Here is a 26,023-nt window from a genome sequence, read left to right as displayed (position 1 = left end):
GGTGTGCACTCACAATTTTTTCATTATTATTTTTTACCACAATCATTTAAAATCCATCCACAAGTAAATAATAAATTGTAAATATAGTAAGCGTTGTTGTAAAATATTATATTTATTGTATATACTGTATGTTTATGACAAAGAATGGCGGGCGCGCTCTTGCCACAATGAAACGCCAACTTCGGGGGCCCGACCAAAGCCGACTTGGTGTGGAACCAGTCCAGTAGAAGCGGCATTGCATTACCAGCCAAATTGGCTAGTAATATTTGTGACCACCCACATATACTAAAAGTTCACATACTGTAGTACATACTTGGAAGGCACTCACTGACCGATCGTATAGGTTAAATTTGTCTGTAAAGCTTTAAAACACCATTTGGCTGGAAAGCCTAGTGGTTATAGTCGCTACCTTTGGTACCTGAGTTCACTGGTTCAACCCCACTTCACCACTGGGCTTTTTACTGTGGACATAAGTATACTTTAAGTGTACTTAAAGTTTACTTGAAAGTATCCTTATGTATAATTATTAATATGCTTTATGATATACTTAAGTATACTTTTAGTGTACTAAAATGGGCCAAGTACCTAATCAATTGGCCAAAATAGCCGCTGCCCTGGGTGGGGGTGGGGCGAGAATTCTGGGCGTGCCTAATCAATTTGCCAAGATGGCCGCCGCCCTGGGATAGCGGAGTGGCGAGAATCCTGGGTGTACCTAATCAATTGTCCAAGATGGCCGCCTCCCTGGGCGGGCATGGTGGGGAGAATCCTGGGCATACCTAATAAATTGTCCAACATGGCCGCCGCCCCGGGTGGGTGGGGTCTGAGAATCCTTGGTGTACCTAATCAATTGGCCAAGATCGCTGCCGCCCTGGGTGGGCGGAGTAGCTAGAATCTTGAGCGTACCAAATCAATTGGCCAGAATCCTGGGCGTACCTAATCATATGTCCAAGGTAGTAGTAGTAGTAGTAATAGTATTTGCAATAGTAGTATAGTAGTCGTACATAGGCCAAGCCTTGAGTACACAGAAAAAAAGGGGCGGAGTTGAGCTCAACAGTGAGAGAGATGATTCCATTACATTAAAAAAAAAAAAAAAAAAAATTATTATGTACTTTAATTTTTGAAAATTTATATTAAAAAAAATAATAAAAAATTGGAAATGAGCTTTGGAATCGGTGAAGAAATCAACATTAAGTAAAAGTTCCTTACTGTGGCTTTAAGAAACATGCACATTCACGCACACACATTTGACTTTAACATGTTGGACACATCACGCACACACATTTAAGTGAAATGTATGAGAAAGCGCACAGCTCGAACAAAACGCTCTCAAAACTTAACGGTTGAAGATGCAGATTCTAGAAATGGCTCGTTAGAACGGCAAGGGTTTGGGGAACGCGAGCATGTTCTCATTATTTTAATCAGATGAAAAATGAGCGAATTTAGAGCAGGTTGAAAACTTGTGATTTTTAAAAAATGAGGAGAAAAAGGCGACTAAAATAACATGGGGTGTAATGGTCGGAATAGTGTGACTTCCCCTCGCTTAAAGTGAAAAATACAAGGTACTAAATGACACCTTTGCCAAACAAAGTGGGTTTGTCTGAAAGAAGACCCTTGTGACTACAAAATGTGCAAATTTGATGTTTAGTGAGCAAAGATTGTGGCCACGGTGACGAGTTGAAGTGAGATTTTTCCAAATAGTTTTTTTTTTTTTTTTTTATCTCCTCACTGATGTTGATTGCTCCACTCTGGCGGGCGCAATACACACCAATGTTAAAAGGCTTTTTTTCTCCATTTTGCTCACTCTTTTTGAACCCGCACAGGAGGGAGAGCTTAGATCCCTTAAAAAATGTTTTGACACAGAGCTATAGATGGGGAAAATTGCAACAAAATGAGCTAAAAATCATATTGGTTGGTTAACGTGGTTAGGGTTTCCCATTCATTCCAATGGGACTTTTTTGTGAGTTCTTTGGAAATTGCGTCGCCATGGTAACTCGGAAATCCAAGAAAAGTAGTCGGATCGAGCCGCATCTTTTGATACCTCATTTGTGCCGGTGCGTTCTACGGTACAGGCCGCATTTTTGGGGAAAAATCAGTGGAGTAATAAATACTGACTCTTGCAAGGTGGAAAGACGCATGTAGTACTTGTAGCAATAGTAGTAGTAGTATAGTAGTAGCAAGTACTTGTAGTAGTAGTAGTAAGTAGTAGTAGTAGTAAGTAGTACTAGTACTAATATAAGTAGCGGTTGCTAGTTGTAGTAATTTTAATAGTAGTCAAATGGCCAAGATGGCCGCCAACCCAGGTGAGCGAGGGGGAGAGAGTCCTTGGCGTACCTAATCAATTGGCCAAGATGGCCGCCGCCCTGGGCGAGTAGAGTGGCGAGAATCCTGGGCGTACCTAATCAATTGGCTAAGATGGCCGCCGACCAGGGTGAGCGAGGGGGAGAAAGTCCTTGGCGTACCTAATTAATTGGCCAAAATGGCCGCCGCCCTGGGCGAGCGGAGTGGCGAGAATCCTGGGCGTACCTAATCAATTGGCCAAGATGGCCGCCGACCCTGTTTGCCGAGGGGGAGAGAGTCCTTGGTATACTTAATTAATTGGACAAGATGGCCGCCGCCCTGGGCGAGCGGATTGGCGAGAATCCTGGGCGTACCTAATCAATTGGCCAAGATGGCCGCCGACCCGGGTGGGCAAGGGGGAAAGAGTCTTTGAAGTACCTAATTAATTGGCCAAGATGGCTGCCGCCCCGGGTGATAGATGATGATAGCATAGCTCAGCAGTCCCATAATAAGTTGAAAAATAATAAACCCATTTCCTGGGTAGAATAACAATATGTGCCTGCTTGCTTCACTGAGCAGTCCCATAATAAACCCATTTCCTAGGTAGGATAGTATTATGTGCCTGCTTGCTCCGCTCAGCAGTCCCATAATAAACCCATTTTTTAGCGTAGGATAACAATATGTGCCTGCTTGCTTCGCGCCGCTGCTTCCTCCGCTCAGCAGTCCCATAATAAAATTTATCTGAAATAATAAACCAGATTTTCTAGGATAGTAATATGTGCCTGCTTTGCTTCGCAAGCTCCACTACTGCTTTGCTACGCAGCAGTCCCATAATCAGTGTTTTCAAAAGTACAACTTCCAAGCTATGGCGCTCTAGTGACCAGAAAATATTTGGGCCGCATTAAACGTTTTGCCAGAAGTCATGCCCCGTTCGTGAGACAATTGTCTCACCTAAAATTTTTCCCACCACTGCTGTGCAATATCTTGTCTACTTCACGTAACAAAAACGATCTACTAACCCAGGGGTAGGGAACCCTGGTCCTTGAGAGCCACTGTCCTGCCTGTCTTCCATGTCTCCCTCCACCAACACAGCTGATTTAATGAACAGGATCTGTATCAGGCTTCTACAGAGCTTGCTAATGATGCTGTGTTGGAGGAGGGAGAAATATAAAACAGGCAGGACATTGGCTCTCAAGGAGCAGGGTTCCCTACCCCTGTACTAACCTAATAAAGCCCAAGCTAACCAAGAGTTAACCAATGTGTTTGTTGATGAATTCCCACTATTTATGAAAGCATGTGATAAATGTAGTGAAGGAGAAAACAAACATGACAGAAAAAAAAAAGGGAACTGCTTCACAGGGGTACATTAGCCGCGTTTCCACCGCAGGAACTTTGGGGTAAATTTACGGGGTCAGCCCCATATGTGCGCGTCTCCACTGAAGGAGCCTTCCCAATCGGGCCACATTTACAGGAACTTGCGGAGACGAGCAGAGGTCCTACTAGAGGGTAGGTACTCCGCTGGCCCGATAAACTCCCGATCGGGCTTTCGTGCTGATTGGCTAAAAAATATTTAGTATAAAAAATGATCTTACCTTCATGCGCGACGATGATGCATTCTCGGCTTAAGTCTCTTCCATCAAAACAATTTTCTTAGTAATCCTTTGTCTATTTTTGTTCCACTCTACTGTTAGCCTTTTCAAATTCTTCATCTAGATGCCGTCTCCTCTCACTCAAACCATCCATCCAAGCAAAGTACATAAAAGAAAAAGAAAAGAAAACAGCAACCACCCAAAGTTTTTCTCTTTCCTCGTTGTTGTGATTTTCGACGCGCGGTGTTTGGGTGACGTCACAGGAGAAATCGTCGCACAGCGTTTACGTGTCGATCGAAACTTGTGACGTCGCAAAATGGGTCGTACTCCGCAGTGGAGACACAGCCACAAGTGGCCCGGCTGAGAGGACGTTTCCTGTGAAAGTCCCTACTCCCCTCCCCATACCCGAACGTCCTGCGGTGGAAACGCGGCTTTTGATGGTGTTTTATGCACTACTTGACTTCTTACCTGAAGTCTTATGAAGAGGGGTCGAGCATATGTGGGTAGCTCCTTCACCACATGTTCAAAAAATGTGTTCCCATCAAACATGAAGCCTGGTCTTACAATCATGGCAGCCATTCCAGCTCTTCCCTCATGGCCTATACATATACATAAAAACATTGTTAAGCGTTGATACCATAGGCGGGCATTCCGTCAGTGCTGATGGAAGGTACGTCAATCCGTCACTGAGAAGAACCTGTTTTGCTGATGAATGATGGGATTACGCAGGTCCCATCCTGGCATCCTGTATTTTGCCATGTGTCAATGTATCAATCACACAGTTACAATATAGTCATAGCGATTCATATGATAAACCAATTAAAGGGGAATTTAACTGTTAAATTCCTTCCTATTTACTATTTATTTTCCAAATCCACGTTTGCGTTTTCATTTACATCCATATCTAATCAGTAGCATGACCAATTTACATAGCAGGCAGTGACTAAGAATCATGGGATGTAATCCTACTATCAATTGTGGTTGTCAGTCGCTGGTCAGACACCGCAAGCTGAGTTTTGTAGTGGTATTTCCATTATTACAATGCATGACCAGCATGAGGTAAACGGCACAGCCAATCTCCAATAGCCGCCGGGACTGAGCAAAAAGTTTGTAAAATGATCAGTGCACTGCATTGACTTGTTTAGCGCTGTTGAAGAGTCAAACAAGATAGCATTTAGAATTTGCGATTGATGCGCATGTCGGCAGTATATTGCCCCCCAATCCCAACTCTCCCCCTCAAAATCTGCCCCCGTTGACAAAGATTGACTAGTGATGAAATTTGGTGAAATTATAGCGTCCCGCTTGATGATTATATACAAGATGGCAAAATTGTATTGCTAAAACTCTAGTGAAATGGTTGGTATTCCTAAATGTTACTTGAAGCACGATCATATATATATTTTTTCAATTAAGCAGCCGAATAATCTGTAGACTGTTTTTTGTTTTTTTGCCAAATATTGGCAAACATCAACTCTTTGGGAGTATACAAATGACATTCCTATATATTTTATAGAATTGCTCCATGTAAAAACATACCTGGTATTTCCACTCCATAAACATTTACTTCTTGGATAAAATCGACTGACCCGAGGGTTTCTTCCATCTCTGTTGTTGCTACATTTTCACCTTTCCATCTAAATCCAGGAAAACTAAATTAGCCATACTTAATAACAGTAGCTACTAAAACACAATGATTCTTAGAATTTTCACAATTCTAAACACCCTATAGTAACAAAGTGAAAAAACATTTTTGAAAACACTTGCATATCCCACGTGCACCCCTTTTGGCATGTCACTTTCCATTGATTTCAGTCTGCTCAGTGTGTAAGGAGTTGGGCTTCCGAGTCAGGAAAAACGGGATCCAGTCCCACTACAAACAATAATGGTAAAATGATCTGTGGTGGGGTATCGTTCTTACTACCCCAGCTCAAGCAAAAAGAGGACAGCTCTTTCACTCTGAATCTCTCCTTGCATATTTTGCAATGCAATGCAATTCTGCATGCGTGTGAGATCGGGTTTTGTGTTTGTTGTGCAAAAACAAACAAAGCGTATAATTTCATACATATTGCACTTTCAGGGCTGGTTTTAAATGTTTTGTTCCAGTTTAAAAGCGGATGAGGAATATCTAAGCATTCAAGTAGTAAAAAAAAAAAAAAAAAGCTAGTAAAAGCTGCGGTAAAAACCTGCGAAAGCAAAGCAGAAGGTGAAAAGCGACGGGAGCCCAAATCACGGGACCAGCAACAACCACCTGCAGGCCCCAGCTGTGGAAGGTAAGCGGCGGTCGACCCATTGGGTCCGACACTAGATGCAAGCACCACCAGGGCTAACTACGTTCACAAAGTTGTCCTTTGGGCATCTGTAGCAGGAAGATGGCGGCGAAACATCCTCTTGTAAGGTGAGAATCCAGCTATGTAACATAATTTGTGATTTCTAGACCTACGATTATATAGAAAAATGTACGTTGATGTGATAGAACATATTATTAAAATCAATAGTGAGTTTTTAAAATTAATTAATTATTTGTTCACCACTAGATGGTGCTAAGGATTGCAAACTGTCCCTTAAAGTTCTCATGTACAGTAGATCAGATAGTAAATGTTTCGTGAACATTATTAAGAACTCGTTTGTAGGGATATAATAACTGCCAAATGTCACGATACGATAAATATCATGATATGAACCTCACGATACAATACTTATCACAATATTGTGGGGAAGTTGGTGATACAAAAAAAAAAACTCATGGCACTGTATAAAAACTCACGATATTGTTAAAAGAAAAACTCATAATGGAAAAAAATCACAATAATGTGTTTTTGTACCTAATTTTTTTTCTTTTCTTTTCTGGAGAGCTCAGTATTGTTCATTCGGTAATTTTACCGATTTGACATGTCATCATCATTGCTCTCTCCTTTTTTTTTTTTTTTAATTATTATTATTTTTTTTTTACAAATTTTTTATTTTGTATGTGGGTGTGTACGTGTATGTGCATGTGCGTGTGTGTGTGCGTGCATGTGTGTATTCATTAGTTCTCCGAAAACCTATTAAAAAATCCTGTCGTGAGGCCGTCAGGAGACCCGAGGAAGGACCAAAGAAAAGAAAGGAAAGTGAAATCCAGCACCGACCAGACACCACCCACCACCCACCAGGCCACCAACCAGATTCCTTCACCAACCCCAGAAACATTAAAATCCCAACAAATCAGGGAGACCTCAAGAGACCAAAGGAGAGACTGAGGAAAGGATGGAAAGACAGACGAAGCAGAGTGAGATCCACAGACACCAGCCTACACCGATTCAACGACCTGAGGAAGAAGCAGATTGTGTCTGAGTTTCGATAGATGCTGGTGTGGTGGATCTGGCATGCATGAAAATCTCCACCAAAGAGGGGAGCTGTTGACCCCTGCCAGGACAGAGCAAGCGCAACACCTCAAGGCCACCCAGGCCACGGCAGCGCCAAAGGACAACCGCAGGGGCCACCGGTCGGAGAGCAAACCCAGGAGCAGGAACGCGTCACACCCCAACACGGCCCGCGCCCCCAACCAAACGCAGCAGGACGGGCACTGCAGGCCCGCCAGGCACCCCACTGGTCCACATTAATATTCATTATTTGGACCATTAATGGTAATAATCAGAAGATTTGCTTACTGCATGATGTTAACCAAAAGTTGTTGTTGTTTTTTTTTTTGTGGGGGAAGGGGGGGCAGGACTAGCCAGCTAGCTAGCTCATTTGAACAAACCAATTTGATTCATAGCCCAACATCTATGGGGAGAGATTGTCTAAAATCTCACGAATTAAGTGGCCAACGCTGAGAAGTTTGTTGCTAGGTGACTCTTTGGTGCTAGGGACCGGGGAGGTAATAGACAGATCTGTCAGACCTCACAGGCAACTTCTCAACAAGGTCCAATCAGGAACCCATAATCAGCCTACATGGGGGCCAAGCGAGAGTAGGCCCCAAATGGGAGAAAGCTGGGTTGCCCATGTGGGTTTTAGCTAGGGCCATATAAGGCCCACCTTGAGCCTATCTAGGCTTGTCCACATGGCGCCACTATGGAATCCCTGGACAAAATTAATTGGGACCCAGCTGGGCAGCCCAGAGGGGCTTATTCACCAGCCCATTCTGTGCCCATGTGGGTTTTAGCTAGGGCCCATATGAGGCCCAACTTGAGCCTATCTGCACAGCAGAAATTGGAGAGATAAAATTTCAGGGTTAAATTTTTAAGAGTAGATTTTAACTCCTGAATGTGTTATTTTACAAAGTTGTAGATTAACTCTGCAGTAAAGTAATTAAGCTCCGCCTTCACAATGACACTTCTCCAGTTTGAGAGAAGAAATTGGAGAGTTAAAATTTCAGAGTTAAATTCTTAGGAGTAGACTTTAACTCCTGAAGTGTAACTCCTGAATGAATGTGTTATTTTACAGAGTTGTAGATTAACTCCTCGCACTGACACCTCCAGTTTGAGAGAGACGAGTTGCTGCCATTTTCCTTTTCCTCGCTTGTCACAGGAAACACTGACATTGCATCAAAGGAATTTGGGGAATAGGAAGTCATTTTCCCAGCAAAAATTGGACTGTTAAATTTTGGGTCTTAGAAAAAGTAAAGGTGATCAATGATGTGATGATGTGCTGGTGTCACGTAAAATTTATTTGTAACGTCAATCATGTGGCTGCATATCTGGTGGTTTAGTGGTACAGAGTACCCTGGATCGAAACCCTGCCATGGCAATCCCTTTTTCCTTTTTAGGAGTCAACTTTTAAGAGTGGTGATTTGCCTCTGGAAACTGTGGAGCTACATTACTTATGTGTACTGGTAGTTTTATTTATGTTGTGGGTTTTTTTCAGTATAAAATCGAACTGATTATTTGACATTTGACTTCCCAAACAGGAATATTTGCTTAATGGTGGATCAAAGCCCATTGACTTAATTTTTCAGTTCTGATTTATTTCTTCAGTACTGAGATAATCCATCTCTTAGTTAAGATACCACATACTGTATAACACTACAGTAATCTGACTGGTTAAAAACATACTGTTGTTATTGTGGTGGTTTGTTGAAAAAATTCCATCACAGAAATGGATATAACTCTTGATCAAAAAGTTTAATTTGACTATTAAATCATACACAACTGTACCTGAAGGTGTCTCCAACTCTGTCTTTGAAAGAGATGAAGCCCTCGTTATCTTCAGCCATCAGGTCACCTGTATTAACGTACGCATCTCCTTTGACAAACACGTTCCTTACCAGCTTCTTTTCAGTCAACTGCTTGCTTCCAGCATAGCCAAAGAAAGGAGTCAGGGCACTTACTTTGGATAGTAAAAGCCCTGTCTCGCCTGAGAAATAACAGGAAAGTGCAGATCAGGAGGAATAAAGTACTTTAGATGAAAGCCACTTCAGTGAATGGAAATCTGACAAAAATGTTACCCTTTTTCACTCGCTGACAGAAGCCATACTGATCTTTTATTGCTTCGTCTTTCATCATGTCATACTTTACCAGATCATATTTGAGCAGGAGCTACACAAAACAAAATGGTATTTCATTAGACAGCAATATTCAGTAACCACACACACACACACAGGGGCCATTAGGCCAGATAGGCAGATGCTAAGGGCGCTGTGGACTGAAATAATAATAATAATGAAACTAGAAAAATTGCCGCGGAAATTTTGAATGGGACTGCTGACTCTTGCAAGGTGGAAAGCATGCGCTGAACCGTTTGCCAAATGTTGGTGTACTTTACCTCTCAATCTGTGTCAAACCACTTTTCTAGGGTGGATATTGATACGTGCTTCGCAAGCAACAGCAGTCCCATAATAAGTATTGTTTGTAGTTTTAGTAATTTTAATAGTAGTAAAATGGCCAAGATGGCCGCCGACCCAGGTGGGCGAGGGGGAGAGAGTCCTTGGCGTACCTAATCAATTGGCCAAGATGGCCGCCGAAACCAGGTGGGCGAGGGGGAGAGAGTCCTTGAAGTACCTAAATAATTGGCCAAGATGGCCACCGCCCTGGGCGAGCGGAGTGGCGAGAATCCTGGGCGTACCTAATCAATTGGCCAAGATGGCCTCCGCCATGGGTGGGCGGAGGGGAGCGAATCCTTGACGTACCTAATTAATTGGCCAAGATGGCCGCCCCCCTGGGTGGGCAGAGTGGCGATAATCCAGGGTGCACCTAATCAATTGCCAATCCATTACATTTAATAGAAAAAATAAAAATTAAAAATAATAATAATAATGTGTAATTTTAAAAAATGGAAATGAGCTGAACAGTTTAAAATTCAAACGATTGAAATCGGTCAAGAAATGTGGAAGTTAGGCATAATCACCATAAAGTAAAAGTATCTTACTGTCCCTTTAAGAAACATGCACATTGACGCACACGCATTGGACTAACACGTTGGAGAGACGTCACGCACCAAGCCTATCACGACTTAACGGTTCAAGATGCTTAAGGTGAAAATAAAGGTACTAAATGACACCTTAGCCAAATAAAAGTTAGTTTGTCTGAAAGAAGACACTCGTGACTACAAAATGTGAGAATTTGATGTCTAGTGAGCAAAGATTGTGGCCATGGTGACGAGTTGAAGTGACGTCACGCACCCACATTGCATTGAGATTGAATGAGAGACGCACACCTCAAAGAAGAGCCTCCCACGACTTAACTCTTCAAGATACAGATTCAAGAAATGGCTCGTTAGAACGGCAAGGGTTTGGGGAACACGAGCATGTTCTCATTTTTTTAATCGGATGAAAAATGACCAAATGAGAGCAGGTTGAAAACTTATGATTTATCCGAAATGAAGAGGAAAAAGTCGCCCAAATTAACATGGGAGAGATAGGCGAGAGTCCAACTTCTACTCGCTTAAAGGGAAAATAAAGGTACTAAATGACACCTTAGCCAAATAAAAGTTAGTTTGTCTGAAAGAAGACAATCGTGACTACAAAATGTGAGAATTTGACGTCTAGTGACAAAAGATTGTGGCCATGGTGACGAGTTGAAGTGAAACTTTTGACTTTTGGCAAGAGATTTGTTGGTTCCCGGCACTCTGGCTAATTGCTAAAACAGAGTGTGTTAAAATGCTATATGACTCACTGTCTTTGAACCCGCACAGAGGGGAGAGCTTTCATTCCTTCGTATCGGTTGGATAACGTATGCGTGCACAGCGTGTCTTGGAAAAAGGTGCTTGATGTGTGATTTTTTCTTTCCATTTCCCATTCATTCCTATGGCACTTTTTGGGGTAGTTTTTGGGGTATTGCATCGCCATGGTAAGTTGGAATTCCTAGAAAAATAATGCCGCACCGAGTCAGATCGAGCCGCATCGTTTGATATCTCATTTGTCCCGGTGCGATCTACGGTACGGGCCGCATTCTTGCGAAAAAATCGGTGTGCTATAATAATAATAAACCCTTTTTTCTAGGAATAGTCATATGTGCTGCTTGCTACGCTCAGCAGTCCCATAACTAGAAAAATTCCTGCGGAAATTTTGAATGGGACTGCTGACTCTTTGGTAATGAGCTGAACAGTTTAAAATTTAAACCACTGGAATCGGTCAAGAAATGTGGAATTGCTGACTCTTGCAAGGTGGAAACACGCATGTATGTAGTACTTGTAGACATAGTAGTAGTAGTATAGTAGTAAGTAGTAAGCAAGTACAAACAGAAGTAGTAGGATTAGTAGTACTTGTAGTAATTTTAGTAGTAGTCAATTGGCTAAGATGGCCGCCGACCCGGGTGGGCGAGGGGGAGAGAGTCCTTGCCGTACCTAATTAATTGGCCAAGATGGCCGCCGCCCTGAGTGGACAGAAAGGCGGTAATCCAGGGTGTACCTAATTAATTGGCTAAAATGGCCGCCGCCCTGGGCGAGCGGAGTGGCGAGAATCCTGGGCGTACCTAATAAATTGGCCAAGATGGCCGCCGACCCGGGTGGGCAAGGGGGAGAGAGTCCTTGCCGTACCTAATTAATTGGCCAAGATGGCCGCCGCCCTGGGTGGGCAGAGTGGGGATTAATTAGGTGCACACCTAATTAATTGGCTAAAATGGCCGCCGCCCTGGGCGAGCGGAGTGGCGGGAATCCTGGGTGTACCTAATAAATTGGCCAAGATGGCCCCGCCCTGAGCGAGCGTAGTGGCAAGAATCCTGGGTGTACCTAATTAATTGGCCAAGATGGCCACCGCCCTGGGCGAGCGTAGTGGCGAGAATCCTGGGTGTACCTAATTAATTGGCCAAGATGGCCGCCGCCCTGGGCGAGCGGAGTGGCGAGAATCCTGGGCGTACCTAATTAACTCTTTCACTGCCACTGACGTTTAAAGACGTCAAGTAAAAACCTACGCTTCACTGCCAATGACGTCAAAAGACGTCATCCAATGATTTTTTATTTTTTTTTTGAAACGGGTAGAGGAAACCCTTCCGCATGTCTGGTGAAAGTTTCAAGTCTGTCTGTTGTGCCTAATGACTATTTTTGGCCCCTAGAGGGCAGCGATGACTCTCTTTTGACAAGATCGGGTGGGCGTCAGTAGAGGCGGAGCTAGAGCGTCGAGCAGGAGATGAGAATGGAAGACAAAGGAAAAATGGCGGCCGGTCGCGAGGAGCTCACGCCCGAGACGTTTTTTTTCAAAGACCAAAAGCATCGCTGAAAAAGCACATTGTTGACGACGATGATCATCATCGATGATGAAGATGAGGGTGGTGACTCCGTGGTTGAGAAGCATTGACGCAGCAGTAGAAGACGTTAGATGGAGCTAGATGGAGGAGGGAACGGGCGTTCGATGGGACGACGGAGAGTGCCCCGAGTCCAATGCATATTCATCGGAGGAAGTGTGTACAGTCTGCTACTTGTTTTTTATTCCCCGGAAAAAAAGGCCGTCAAGAAAGTGTAACGTTTGCACGCAAAACGGACCAATGTGAAAGTGAAAGTAAACTGTTGTGCGAGTCCTGGCGTCTCCTTGCACGCAGGAGAGAGTTACAAAAGAAAAACTGTATTTGAAACATCCACATAATTGTAAGTAGTACCACAGTTGCACACATTTGTAAATAGTTTGCGAAATTGTTTTGTCAAATTGTTACACTGTTGAATGGAAATAAACGCATTTTGCAATCAAAAAACACTTTTTCATTGCTGGTGAAAGCGTTTTACAGAAGTAAAGCACTATTTAGGTGTTTGTGGCATCATTCATGGACAAAAAGAAGTGTACAATTCACTAGAGTGCATGAAATAACATCGTTTCACAAAAAGCTCTTTTTCTCCGTTTTTTGTTTCAAAAGAGAGAATTTCGGTGAAAGTAACCATTTTCTATTGTTGATTACTGAAGAACGGAATAAGGTGGAAACAAACTTTTTTCTGATGAAAGCTGAGAGTCCAATCTTTCATTTGGTAGTATGTGTGTTTCCATAGTCCAAACACAACATTTTCTGTGGACCTTGAAAGATCACTCAAAATGCTTAAATCGGCTGGCAGTGGGGACAACCCGTTTCTGAAAACGTCTGGCAGTGAAAGAGTTAATTGGCCAAGATGGCCGCCCCCCTGGGTGGGCAGAGTGGCGATAATCCAGGGTGTACCTAATCAATTGCCAATCCATTACATTTAATAGAAAAAATAAAAATTAAAAATAATAATAATAATGTGTTATTTTTGAAAATGTATTTTAAAAAATGGAAATGAGCTGAACAGTTTAAAATTCAAACGATTGAAATCGGTCAAGAAATGTGGAAGTTAGGCATAATCACCATAAAGTAAAAGTATCTTACTGTCCCTTTAAGAAACATGCACATTGACGCACACGCATTGGACTAACACGTTGGAGAGACGTCACGCACCAAGCCTATCACGACTTAACGGTTCAAGATGCTTAAGGTGAAAATAAAGGTACTAAATGACACCTTAGCCAAATAAAAGTTAGTTTGTCTGAAAGAAGACACTCGTGACTACAAAATGTGAGAATTTGATGTCTAGTGAGCAAAGATTGTGGCCATGGTGACGAGTTGAAGTGACGTCACGCACCCACATTGCATTGAGATTGAATGAGAGACGCACACCTCAAAGAAGAGCCTCCCACGACTTAACTCTTCAAGATACAGATTCAAGAAATGGCTCGTTAGAACGGCAAGGGTTTGGGGAACACGAGCATGTTCTCATTTTTTTAATCGGATGAAAAATGAAAAAAATTTGGTTCCCGGCACTGGATGGCTAATTAGCCAACAGAGTGTGTGAGAAAGCTAATTCAGTCACTGTCTTTGAACCCGCACAGTGGGGAGAGCTTTCATTCCTTAAAAAAAGATTTCGACACTGAGCTAAAGATGGGGAAAATTCCTACAAAATGAGCTAAAATTTGTGATATGTCTCAAATCAAATGCATTTGGTCACGTAAAGAAAATGTTTTGATGGTTCAACTGTTTTTTTTTTTGTGTGCGTTTTTTTTTTTGTGTGTGCGTGTGTGTTTTTTTTCCCAACGTAATACATGGAGCACAAGTCACTCCAAATATGCGCTGCGTGCATTTGGGGCGGGCCGCGGGGAGACTCGCTTTGGAAAGACCATCGCGTTCATTGTTTATCTTCAAATTTTATTGGTTGCTATGTCCATATATGTCAATCACGAGGAACTCAGGGTTATTCCGAGACATGTTGCTAGCTAAATTCGGCTGATAAACATGTTGGCTAACGATGCACTTGTCCTAATAATTGCATATATTCATACAGTTCTACTACAATATAACTTTTGTGTTGTTGGGAAATCTCAAAATTGACATTATCGACCTAATGCTCTATTTTGCTGAATTATGGGACTTGCCGCTTGCCGACATGTGGACTATTTTGGCGGAGCGGGTCACATACGGGCACACTCACACTAGGGCCATTGTACTGTGCCCAAGCATGCTTGCTGCTAAAGTCCGGTAGTGTGAGTGCAATCGATCCGCGCCTGAGTATGGTTCAGATCACCAGTTTAGCACGATTGGGAGAAGTAGGCCAGAGAACGGTACGGTTGGCCGCATATGCGCACAGCCGTAGCAAGTTGTCGCCGCGCGAAACGCAACCATGACATCATGTACGTACGTGCGACGTACATAGCAAGTGACCTGAACTGTTGACCATAAAACAACCAGAGCTTCCCAAAGGGCTCACGTCGGTCTGATGATAAAGTGCAGTCCCCCATGATGACGTCTTCTTCTTGCGTGAATCAATGTGATGACGTATATTTCGGAGGCAACTGGGCCCGAGCACGGTTTGGTTAGAGTAATGTGAGTGCAGGCCGGGGGGGGGCAGGGGAGGGGGGGCAATCAGGCTTCAGTACGGTAGAAGAAAGAAGAAATGGCCCTAGTGTGAGTGCTTCCTTAGTTTCCCCTACTACAGTTTTAAGTTGTAATAGCACCATTCACCACTTAGTGGCAGACATATCTTAGTTGCGGCTCTCCATCAGGAAAATATCACAAATAGGAAGCAGTTTATATGTTGAAAAAATGTAAGGGCAAGCCTACTGTATCTACGTACTGTTTGCTTCAAAATATTGCCATGATTGTGGTGTGGCACTGATGATTCATAAAATACAAATGCAGGATCTTTTACATCAAGGCATCATTACCAAGAGCACACTTGGATCTTTCATGCAAATCCCAATTCAAATGAAGTTGTGATGTGTAAAATGTAAATAAAAACAGAATACAATTAGGGATGCATGATAATGCTATTTTCAACCGATACCGATAAACCAATAATTTAGAAAGTGCCGATGTTGACAACTGATAAGTAAGGCGATAATTGTTTGCAAAATTAACTTGAATACAAATATACTTTTGAGTCCTACTATAAGCCTAACATGTACAAATACATTGAAACATTGTGTAAAGCACCATGAAGCTGAATTTTATTGATATCTCTGCTTCAAAGACAACCAGTAACTCATTTTGATTTTGCCAAAGAAAAAAATGTTTTAAAAATGCAACCAAAATCTGCGAGGGTATTGAGGTAACACGTAAAGAAAGCCCACACCGGCGACTGCCATCTCGCCGTGATGCATCTTCTGTGAACATGAGGTCACGTGCATTATGACGTCACAAATATGCAACACTACTAAAGGAGAGGGGATGAGGAGTTGGGCACAATTTGAGCCCCAGCCACAACAGATGGACCAATGTGGCATGTCTACTATTATTTGCGTTTTTTTTTAAATTATTATCTGGTTTATCTGTATGACGTGAAATTGGTCGATAATTGCAGATAATTATCGGCCACCGATATTATTGTGTATCCCTAAATACAATGATTCGCAAAACCTTTTCAACCTACTGTATATTAAATTGAATATATTGCAAAGACATGACATGTTATGATGATGTTGATGTTGATATGTTCAAACTGATCCACGTTATTGTTTTTTTTTTGCATATATGCTCTAATGTTTGAATTTGATGCTTGTAACACATTCCAAAAAAGCTGGGACAGAGAAAACAAAAGACTGGGAAAGTTGAGGAAGGTTCAGAATGTTTGGAACATTGCACAGGTGAACAAGTTAATTGGAAACAGGCGCTTCTGATGATTGGGTACATAAGGTAAATTTCCAAAAGGCTCAGTTGCTCAGAAGCAAGGTTGAGGAAAGGTTCTCCACTTAAAGGGACTGATAGGTACACGTCAATAGGTAACAATGTGCTACTTCAATAGACATTAGGATTGCCATCCACTCACCCTGTACATGAGGTTGGAACGCCCCACTGTGCCGATCTTGCCAATGTGATTCATGAAACACAGGTTTCCCTCCGTGGAGCCGTACACCTCACACATTTTTATGTTTCCATAGCGTCTCTGGAACTCTTGCCAGACATCCTGTCGCAGCCCGTTCCCGATTCCCATCCGCACAGAGTGGACCTTGTCGAGCTCTGTCTGATGGTGGAAAAGATTACATTACTGTAAGAGGAAGTAATACAAAAAAAATCATTTTATTTTAAAATGTCAGACTTAATTTCTGGTCCGGGGCTCAGACCAGCTTTGAAAAACTCATAGTAGTTCTATAAATTTATTTTACTTATAATGTTCTCTCAAGGATAAATTGAACGTCCACTCTTGTGTAAATATATTTTTTGCACGCCACACAGAGACCAAGATCACATACACACATATAGGCATCCACCCAGCAAACACGTACAGTTGGGGCCCATATGGGCACCACTTGGTCTAGTTGGGCATTGGCTGGGGATGGGTATAGAGTGGGCTTTGTTGTTAGGACCCACTTGGGCAGTAGGGGGGCAGTAGATGGGCAAAACTAAGTATGGGCAATGAGTGGGCTATGGCTGGGCTTCACTCTAAAATATACTTATATACTTATACGTACTCATCTGGGCATTGGTGGCGCATGCATGATGTAGAAAAAGCTTTAGCATTACTTTTTTAAACGGTGCACCTTTAATATTGACACCTTAAAATAATCGCTAAAAAGTTATTTTTTTCCAGATTATTCAAGAAACACCAAAAATTTAACCATTTGCATCATAAGGAGATAATTTAGGCAAAAATAATAATTTTTGCACACAAAAAAATGACTTAGGCAATTATTTTAAGAGGGTGACAATATGTATTATTTGGACTATTACTGGGTCATTTATGGTGGTCCTAAAATGCAAAAACAAAAAAGTGAACATGACTGCAAACCAAAAAACACAAACCAAATAAAAAAAACTAAAACGAAACACGACAGCAATTTATTTATTTTTTAAATCACAAAAAGGTAATCGCAAACAAAAAATGAAACTAAAATGTAATCGCAAAGGCAAATAAAAAAACAAACACAAAATACGAACCAAAACAACAAAACGTAATCGCAAACAAAAAACACAAACACAAAATATGAAACAAAACAACAAAAAGTAATCGCAAACACAAACACAAAATATGAAACATAACAACAAAAAGTAAGCGCAAACACAAATCTAAAAACACAAAATATGAAACAAAAACCAAAACATCGCAAACACACACACACACACACAAAAAAACACAAACAAAAAGATAAGCACGCAAACACATATATTATTATTATTAATAAATTAATAATTTATTTATTATTTATTTTTATTTATATTAATAAATTATTATTACATTATATATATATATATATATATATATATATATATATATATATATATATATAATAATCGTTATTGCCAACTAGCAAAATTTTGCCACCTCAACAAGTACTTCTGGGCTCCAGGTTCATTTGAGTTGGAAAATGAATAATTCTGTTTGACATGATGGGACACTGACCATTTGTTCTTTAACATTCAATAATAATAAAAAGGTAATTGATCGCATTATTGAAAGGAGCCCTTATGGGTACAATCAAGAACACCATAATCAGCCTAGCAGGCCCCAGTTGGGAGATAACTGGGTTGCCCATGTGGGTTTTAGCTAGGGCCCACATGAGGCCCAACTTGAGCCCATTTGCACAGCAAATATTGGTTTAAAGTACAGGATTCTTCAAAAAGAATACATCAAAATCATTATGCGATATTTCAAAAACGAAAAACAATAAAAAACTATAGCATACGGTACCTTCAAGTTTTTATTTCATGTTTTACAAGTACTTTCATGACTCGATATTTGCTGGAAGTGTTGGAACATCAACTTTGTATTTAACATAACTAGCCCCCCACACAGAGATGTAATTAATTAAGATCCACCTTCGCACTGGCACTTCTCAGTTTTAGAGACAAATTGGCACCATTTTCTTTTTCCTTGCTTGTCACAGGAAACACTGACATTCGAACAAAAGGAATTTAATTTGGGCACTGGAAGTCATTTTCACTTACGGAAGAGAATTCCCCAAGATTAGACTGTTAAAATTTGGATCTTAGCTCAGGCATAGGCCGATGTCATGTTAAATGTATTTAAAACATCCAATTTGACATGTATATATATGTATAGCTCAGTGGTTAGGGTGTCTGACTTTGTTTCCATGGTACCCTGGTTCAGATCCCTGTCATGGCAATCATTTTTTAGGAGTCAACTTTTTGCTTTATCGATTGTTTGTTATACTGTATTGCTATGTTTGGCTTTTTGGAACATGACATATTTGTTTGATCTGCTCACAAACAAACAAATCAAATCAAATTTTAACTGGGACCCAGATGGACAGACCAGATGGGGCCCATTCACCAGCCCATTCTATGCCCAAGTGGGTTTTAGCTAGGGCCCATATGAGGCCCACTTGTCCACATGGGGCCACCATGAAATCCCTGGCCAAAATTATCTGTGACCCAGTAGAGCAGCCCAGATGGGACCCATTCACCAACCCATATCCCACCCACATGGGTGTGTTGACAGGTCAGCAAGGTCAACATAGAGTGATGGAGTGCAGTCACCGTGCACCAGACCACGATTTTGAAGTGGACTGATTTGATTCGGTTTAATTCACCGGGATTATTCGATTAAGGTACGGCTCAGTTCAAGATGGTATGATGCAAAAAGGAAAATGTGAATTTTGGCTATAGAAACAGGTTTTGTGAATAAACACTGACAAGACCGGACATACGTCGCACGTTTTGACCAGTCGAGTCTACAGTTTCTCACGCAAAGACAGCTGGGATAGGCTGCAGCTGACACGCCACCTTAATGTGGACAAGCGGTCCAACCATTGCTGCTGGTTCAGTTTCTTCATATAAAAAAAAGTAAGTAATTTGCCAATAAATTTAATTTCTCTACAAAATGAGAGTGCAAGCGTCATATAGGTGATAGCTTTAATTAACATTTATATTTTGAATACCAGGCCCTTCAACAAAAGGGAGAAGAATATTATTGTTTCACATAGGGTTGCTAGTTAATTAGTCAAGATTTATTATACGCAGTAATAAGCATTCCCTGTGTGAGTATGTCCTTTGATGGGTGTAATTCATGTGTGTAAATTGTTGCATTTCTAATTACTGATATTCAGATGTTGACAAATGAGCACAGTGCCATGGCCAAGCTTTCACCCACTCAACAAAATAACGGAGGAACAGTGGACAAAGAGGACTTTCAGTCTTTCATCAATAAGGAGCTCTGCCATATTACGTGTACGTGCATGTCTATGTGTCCACTGTGGGAGGAGTAAACAAAGGCAACAAAAGACGTTTTTCTTTGGTCCGCGGAGCATAGTGTGATTCACGACTGAGTGATTGCGACTAGAAGATGGTCACAAACAATAGTGCATAATCTCCACAAAAGAATTAATTGTTGCAAAATGTGACCAAATATGATATGAAGAACCTTGACCCATAGAAACTTATTGTGGATCAGCGAGAAGCTAAAATCTGTTTCTTGCTCTGAGAATATGTGTACTGGTGTTCTGACAAAGAACATGACCTATTTGGGACAGCTATATTTGGTATTTTGTATATTAGGGTAAACTGTCATCTATCTTGGGAAACACATTCTAAGACCCACATGCTTTAAGTGAAAATCTGTGCAAGTATTCTACCTATGAAGCTTCATTCAACAATTAAGAGACCTAAGTTCCCAGATGTTCATTGAGTGTTATTAAAATGAAAGGTGATGCAACACAGTAGCCGCATGGCCCTGTCCCAGCTTTTTGTATTTTTGTGTACATTTTCGTATTTTGTTATTCTTTGTAAACTGCATAATTCAAGGAAGAAAATGCAAATGAATACAGCTGACCTGAAGAAATTCAGATGGCTACTATCGAAAACATTGTTTATGATCTGAAATTGAAACGATGACAGAAGCTCATGTTTAAGGTTCTTGAAAGTTTGCTAAATCGTGAAATCGAATTTTGTCTTCTGGATTATTTAAAGCTGTTGTTCTTATGTTACATCCAGATGTTTTTGTGAGTTGTAATTTTGCACAAGTGGCAGAATGTTGGATGGGTGGTTAACAAGACATGTTTAGTACAATAGTTACCAACTACTTAATTGTGGCATTCAAGCACAAACTATGAATGTTAAGTTTATGTTAATACTGATCTAGAATCAGTATATATTATCGTTGTCTGAACATTTTGCACAGGAATTATGTTTGAAAAAATTTAACATTTAAATAAATGTTTGTTGGGTTTATTAGGTTAAAATCAAATTGTAATCATCCTGATTGACTGCAAAAATAGAGATTTTATTTTTGGGCCATATCGCCCAGCCCTAGTACATATGCTCTTCAAACCCCACTCTTTTCAAAATTTACGCTGGACACGCAAAATTTCAAGATGGCAGCCACAAAATCCAAAATGGAAATGTATTTATTTTTCCTTAATAACTCAAACTGTATTGGGTTTAATAGCCAAAAATGTATTAAAGTTGAATATAAAGTTGGGTATTACAGATATTTTGGAACCAAGTATGTGTCTGTATCCATTAGAGCTCCTGAAATACAGCATATAGATACAGTACTTGTACAGACTCTGGGAAAAAAAAGACATTTATAACATTGACTGTAAGTGAATATGGTCATATGAAAATGTTCTTTTCATAAACTGTTATTTTCATATGGATCATAAAATAAACTTCCAAAACCAAGATGGTGTCCAAGATGGCTACCTCGTCATGTTAGATGGTCTCCATATTGAGATGGCAGCCCTCAAGTCCCTGGGCACACTTCTCTGCAAAAAAGTGGTTGGACTGGGGCCTTTGTGGAGGAAGATGTTGCATCCTCTACACTGCAGAATCTTTCCTATCATCTGCAAGTGTGACCAAGACGAGGTAAACGCATCAGGTCACAGCCTGCAGCCTCTACAAACTCCTTAAATCTGCATATCATGTCAGCTGTGCAGATCAGACAAATAACACTGATGACACATTGAGCTTTGAGGAGTGGTGCGAGTTTCGCAAGGATCAAAGTCCACAGTCTACAGTTCTGGTTTTGGCACATGGTGCTGTCTATGGAGCTAGTCATCTTCTTGGTCATCAGGTCCTTCCGTGAGGCCAACTTTGGTCTCTATTTCCAGGTAGTGAGTGAATTAATAACTTATTTATTTGCCGCCAACAACAACAACTATGCACGGTGGCATCCTATCTACCTCAGGGACATGCTCATGCTAGAGAAAACATACCGAGTACTGGCTCAAGAGTTCAATAATGGCAACTTTGTTGTCCACAAAACCAATAGGGATTTCTCCGCCCTTGCCCTTGATCAAGCTCACGAGCAGGCAAATGCCATCATCAAGGGTGATGATGGTGTCATTGGCCTTACTGAAGACCCATCCACACTTCTGGATCGTAGCTGGTCCTGAGATTAGTCATTTGGTGTCCCAATATGAAATGGAGGCACAAACAAACCAAAGATGTCAGGGAGCACAGAAGGCACCATGAGCAAACTCCACAGACACAGAAAAAGTTGAAGGAGATGGTTGATAAATTGTCCCAGTCTCTAAAAGACCTTGGCAACCCATTCAAGGAAGAGAGTAATGACCTGTATTCGTTTGACACCAAAGACATTGCTCACCCCATCTTTGCAGAACTTCTGCAGTCTCACTTGGAAAGAGGTCAGGCACATTTTCAGAAGTTTTTACAGGGCCTGGAAAACAATCCATCCATTTTCTATGAGCCAATCAAGAAAAACAAAGCTGACTTCTGTACACAAGACTCTTCTTCTGCTGAATCAACAAAGCAGAAGCTTGTCAAGGGGCACTGTCAGCTGTTCTCAAAGCTTTTCATCTTGTCAGAGCCAAGTGTGTGTTCTTCAGGAGTAAGAGGAGAACCAGTCCTTCCCTGCTACATTGAACAAGGAATTGTACTCTTGCCAGAAGTCTCAGCTGACCTCTATCCTTGAGACTTATGTTCCACCAGTTGACAAGGAAGCAGACGTTCTCATTGTAGATGGGTCAGCTTTGGCCCATGCCCTGCCACCAAAAAGATTCAAAACATTTGAAGACTATGCAATTCTCGACTTCGTTCCAGTGATATACATGTACTCCAGCAAGTACACAATGACACATCTGGTCTTTGATGTGTACAACACTTCAAGCCTTAAAGCTTGAACCAGGTCCAAACATGGCCAGTGGGTAAGACGCAAGGTGACAAATAAGAACGCCATGCCATCTATATAACTTCTTGAGGCACAATGACAACAAGACAGAGTTGTAGCACCTTTTAGCCGACAAAGTGCCACAAATGTTTACCCAAAATATGGTTATTGTCACAAAGGGACTTGCTGTCCTCAGCACTCCTGGACTGGACAAATGCTATCATGAGGAGCTGCATATTTATGCATGCCAAATACGCTACAAAACATGGTAGCCAATCCATCATGATTAAGGCAAATGAAGGCATGCTCTTTTTTCATGCCTTTACAGGATGTGACACCGTGTCAGCCTTCCGCAACAAGGGCAAGAAAACTGCTAGGCAGACATGGGACATACTGTATGTCCAGAAGCCTCACCTCTCTTCTCCAAACTGAGTAGTTACCCTGCCCACAGTGAAGGATTGTGACTTGGAGATTCTGGAGAAATTTGTCATCTTAATGTGTGACATCCAGCACAGCTGCAACTGTGGATGAGGCCAGGCTTGACATGTTTGCCAGAAAGCAGAGGCTTTATGAGTCAATCCCACCAACCAGAGCAGCTCTGTTCCAACACACCAGGCATGTTGCCTATCAGGCTGGTTGTGTTTGTGCCCGGGCAACTCAGTGTCAGCCAGAAGCAGAGGACCCTGTGCAGACGACTGGCAGAAGGTTGGTGAGGAATGGCAGGTCTTCTGGACAGCCAACTTTCCAATAGCCAAGATTTGCAAACAGCTGTCCAAATGTGTCTGTAAATCTGGCTGTTGCGGCAAGAGCAAGTGCTATAATCTGGGTCTCATGTGTACAGCCCTATGCAGTTGCAACTGTGAGGTGTAACTCATAAATGCTGTATTTTACAAACCATTATAGATGCACAAGGTACCAAAATATCTGCTTTTATCGTCAAAATACTGTAATGAATTTATGATTTCTTTAAGTTGATGGCAGACATCTTGGACCCCATCTTGGTTACATGTCCTAAATGTGCTGAAAATGGCAGGCTACAAAAAAAACATAACCATATTCAATTAATAACAATCATTGTTACAAATGTCTTGCTCTCCTCCAGTACAACTATCTACATGATGTATCACAAGAGCTGTAATAGATACGGACATATACTTGGTACCAAAATATCCGCAATACCCAACATTATATTAAACTTTAATACATTTATGGGGCTTAAAATCAATGCATTTTGAGTTATTAAGAAAAAAAAAATCGGCAGACATCTTGGATTTTGTGGCCACCATCTTGGAATTTTGTGTGGTCAGAGTTATTTTTTAAGAGTGGGGTTTAAAAAGCATATGTACAAAATGTCATGTTTGTATCACAAAGTCAGTGATTCTGGCTAAAAATGCTACTATCTGCTCCACTACAAGCAGTTTATCACGCATAGCATTTCCTTTTCGACTAACACTACACACATTCAAACTATGACAGTGGAGAAGAAGGATACCTATTAAAATAAATATCACAACATGAACCTTACAATATGATAATTCTCACGATATTGTGGGGAGGTTGGAGATATAAAAAGCTTACAATACTGTAAAACTAATGATATTGTAAAAAAAAAAAAAAAAATGTTGGGGGGGGGTTGGGGGGAGCACAATATTGTGTTTTTGTACATAACAGTAGTGACCAAGAAATACACTTGTCCATGTCATGTCACGTCACATGTCAAGAGCTCCTATTGGCTTAGTGGCACAAAATACCATGCATGGTCTATGTAGTTCACAATGCTGTGTTAGGCTGAAGCGGGCGAAAAGTCATAGTGGCCAAAATATCCCAAATTTAAATTAAATTGCACTAATAAACTACCCGCCAGAGAGTGCTAGAACTGCACAAATTTAATATTTTTGAACAGATATGCTGTATATAAATTGTTTGATTTGATTTTGATATTGTGACATGACAACAGCAATATCCTTGCAATTATATGGCAATAGTTGCGACGTCATGGAGCATTGTCTTATTGAAGATGGAAGATGGGCATTGGACTGGAGAGCACAAGAAACACTGAGAATTGTTGCTTGTTGTCAGAAAGACTTTCTTGAGACAAAAATGTCAATTTTCACTGAAAATGCAGATGCCCCTAAAATAGACAATGCCAATCTATATTTATCAACACAGAGTTTAACAACAGAAACAGTGTTACCTTTGGCTGGTTGCAGAGGTATCTGCACAGTTCACCAATATATTGGAAAACGGTTGCATTATGTTTTCGACAGTCATTCCAGAATTGGGAAGCTGAGAACTTCTTCTTTAGAACACATGTTGCACCTATGATGAATCAATAACATTAAATTCAATATGACAAAAAATAAAATTGCTATACAGTAATCAATTCCCGTTTATATCACCAGAGGTGGCAAATCCAGGTCCAGCTGAGGGATACAAATGTGTGTGGTCCAAATAGAAATCTGCAAGTATCTGGGGCCACAAAGTTTGAATGTGATATACAGAGGAGGCAAATTTGGTCCAGAAAGTAAAAACCCTGCTAAAGTGTGGCTTGAGCCATTGATACTAGCTAGCTAGGTCCCTAGGGTATGGTGCTTGTTTACCTGCTAGGGAGCTAGCTAGCTAGCACATGGGGCTAAAGCGAAACTGTGACAGGGTTTTAACTTTCTGGACCAAATTTGCCTCCTCTGTATGTCACATTCAAACTTTGTGGCCCCAGATACTCGCAGATTTCGATTTGGACCACACATATTTTTATCCCTAAGCATCTAAAATTTACAGCACCAGAAGTCTGTCATGATGTGGAAGGCTTACTTGTGCTTTTCCTTGTGCTGCCTAAACATTATTCACTCTGTCCATCATGCCTGACAGGAGTCTTCTTTTTGCTTTAGATCATAGGTCGCAAACTCCGGTCCTCAAGGGGTGCAGTCCTGCATGTTTTATAGGTTTTCTTCCTAGCACACCTGATCAGTAATGTTATCAGGCATCTGCACAGCTTTGATTAGCTGATCTTTTGAATCAGGTGTGTTAGAGGAGAGAAATTCTAAAACATGCCCGACTAGTGGGCCTCGAGGACTCTATTTTGAGACCTATGCAATAGATCAACCCTCAATAATTCAGAAGAAACTAACATCTATATACAAAGCTACCGATTGTTATTAGTAAGGAAATTGTATTTTTGTTCAAAAGAAAGAATAGCAACACGGGAATGTATATATCAGAGATGAGTGAAT

General features: G+C 41.2%; 1 protein-coding gene across 1 annotated transcript in view; it reads right to left on the bottom strand.

The window, feature by feature from the left end:
• Positions 1-26,023, bottom strand: part of slc27a6 (solute carrier family 27 member 6) — a 56,611-nt gene that overhangs the window by 5,549 nt on the left and 25,039 nt on the right. Inside the window, exons 4-9 of the mRNA XM_077542758.1 lie at positions 24,988-25,112; positions 16,536-16,730; positions 9,289-9,379; positions 8,999-9,197; positions 5,403-5,500; positions 4,335-4,465 (exon numbers count right to left, since the gene is read on the bottom strand). Coding sequence (XP_077398884.1) covers positions 4,335-4,465; positions 5,403-5,500; positions 8,999-9,197; positions 9,289-9,379; positions 16,536-16,730; positions 24,988-25,112 — 839 coding nt within the window. The remainder of the gene's footprint in view (positions 1-4,334; positions 4,466-5,402; positions 5,501-8,998; positions 9,198-9,288; positions 9,380-16,535; positions 16,731-24,987; positions 25,113-26,023) is intronic.

This window comes from Vanacampus margaritifer, chromosome 14 (genome assembly GCF_051991255.1).
Source record: "Vanacampus margaritifer isolate UIUO_Vmar chromosome 14, RoL_Vmar_1.0, whole genome shotgun sequence".
Lineage (NCBI taxonomy): Eukaryota > Metazoa > Chordata > Actinopteri > Syngnathiformes > Syngnathidae > Vanacampus > Vanacampus margaritifer.
The sequence above is the reverse complement of the archived record's forward strand: the minus strand, read 5'-3'. Positions and strand labels throughout refer to the sequence as shown.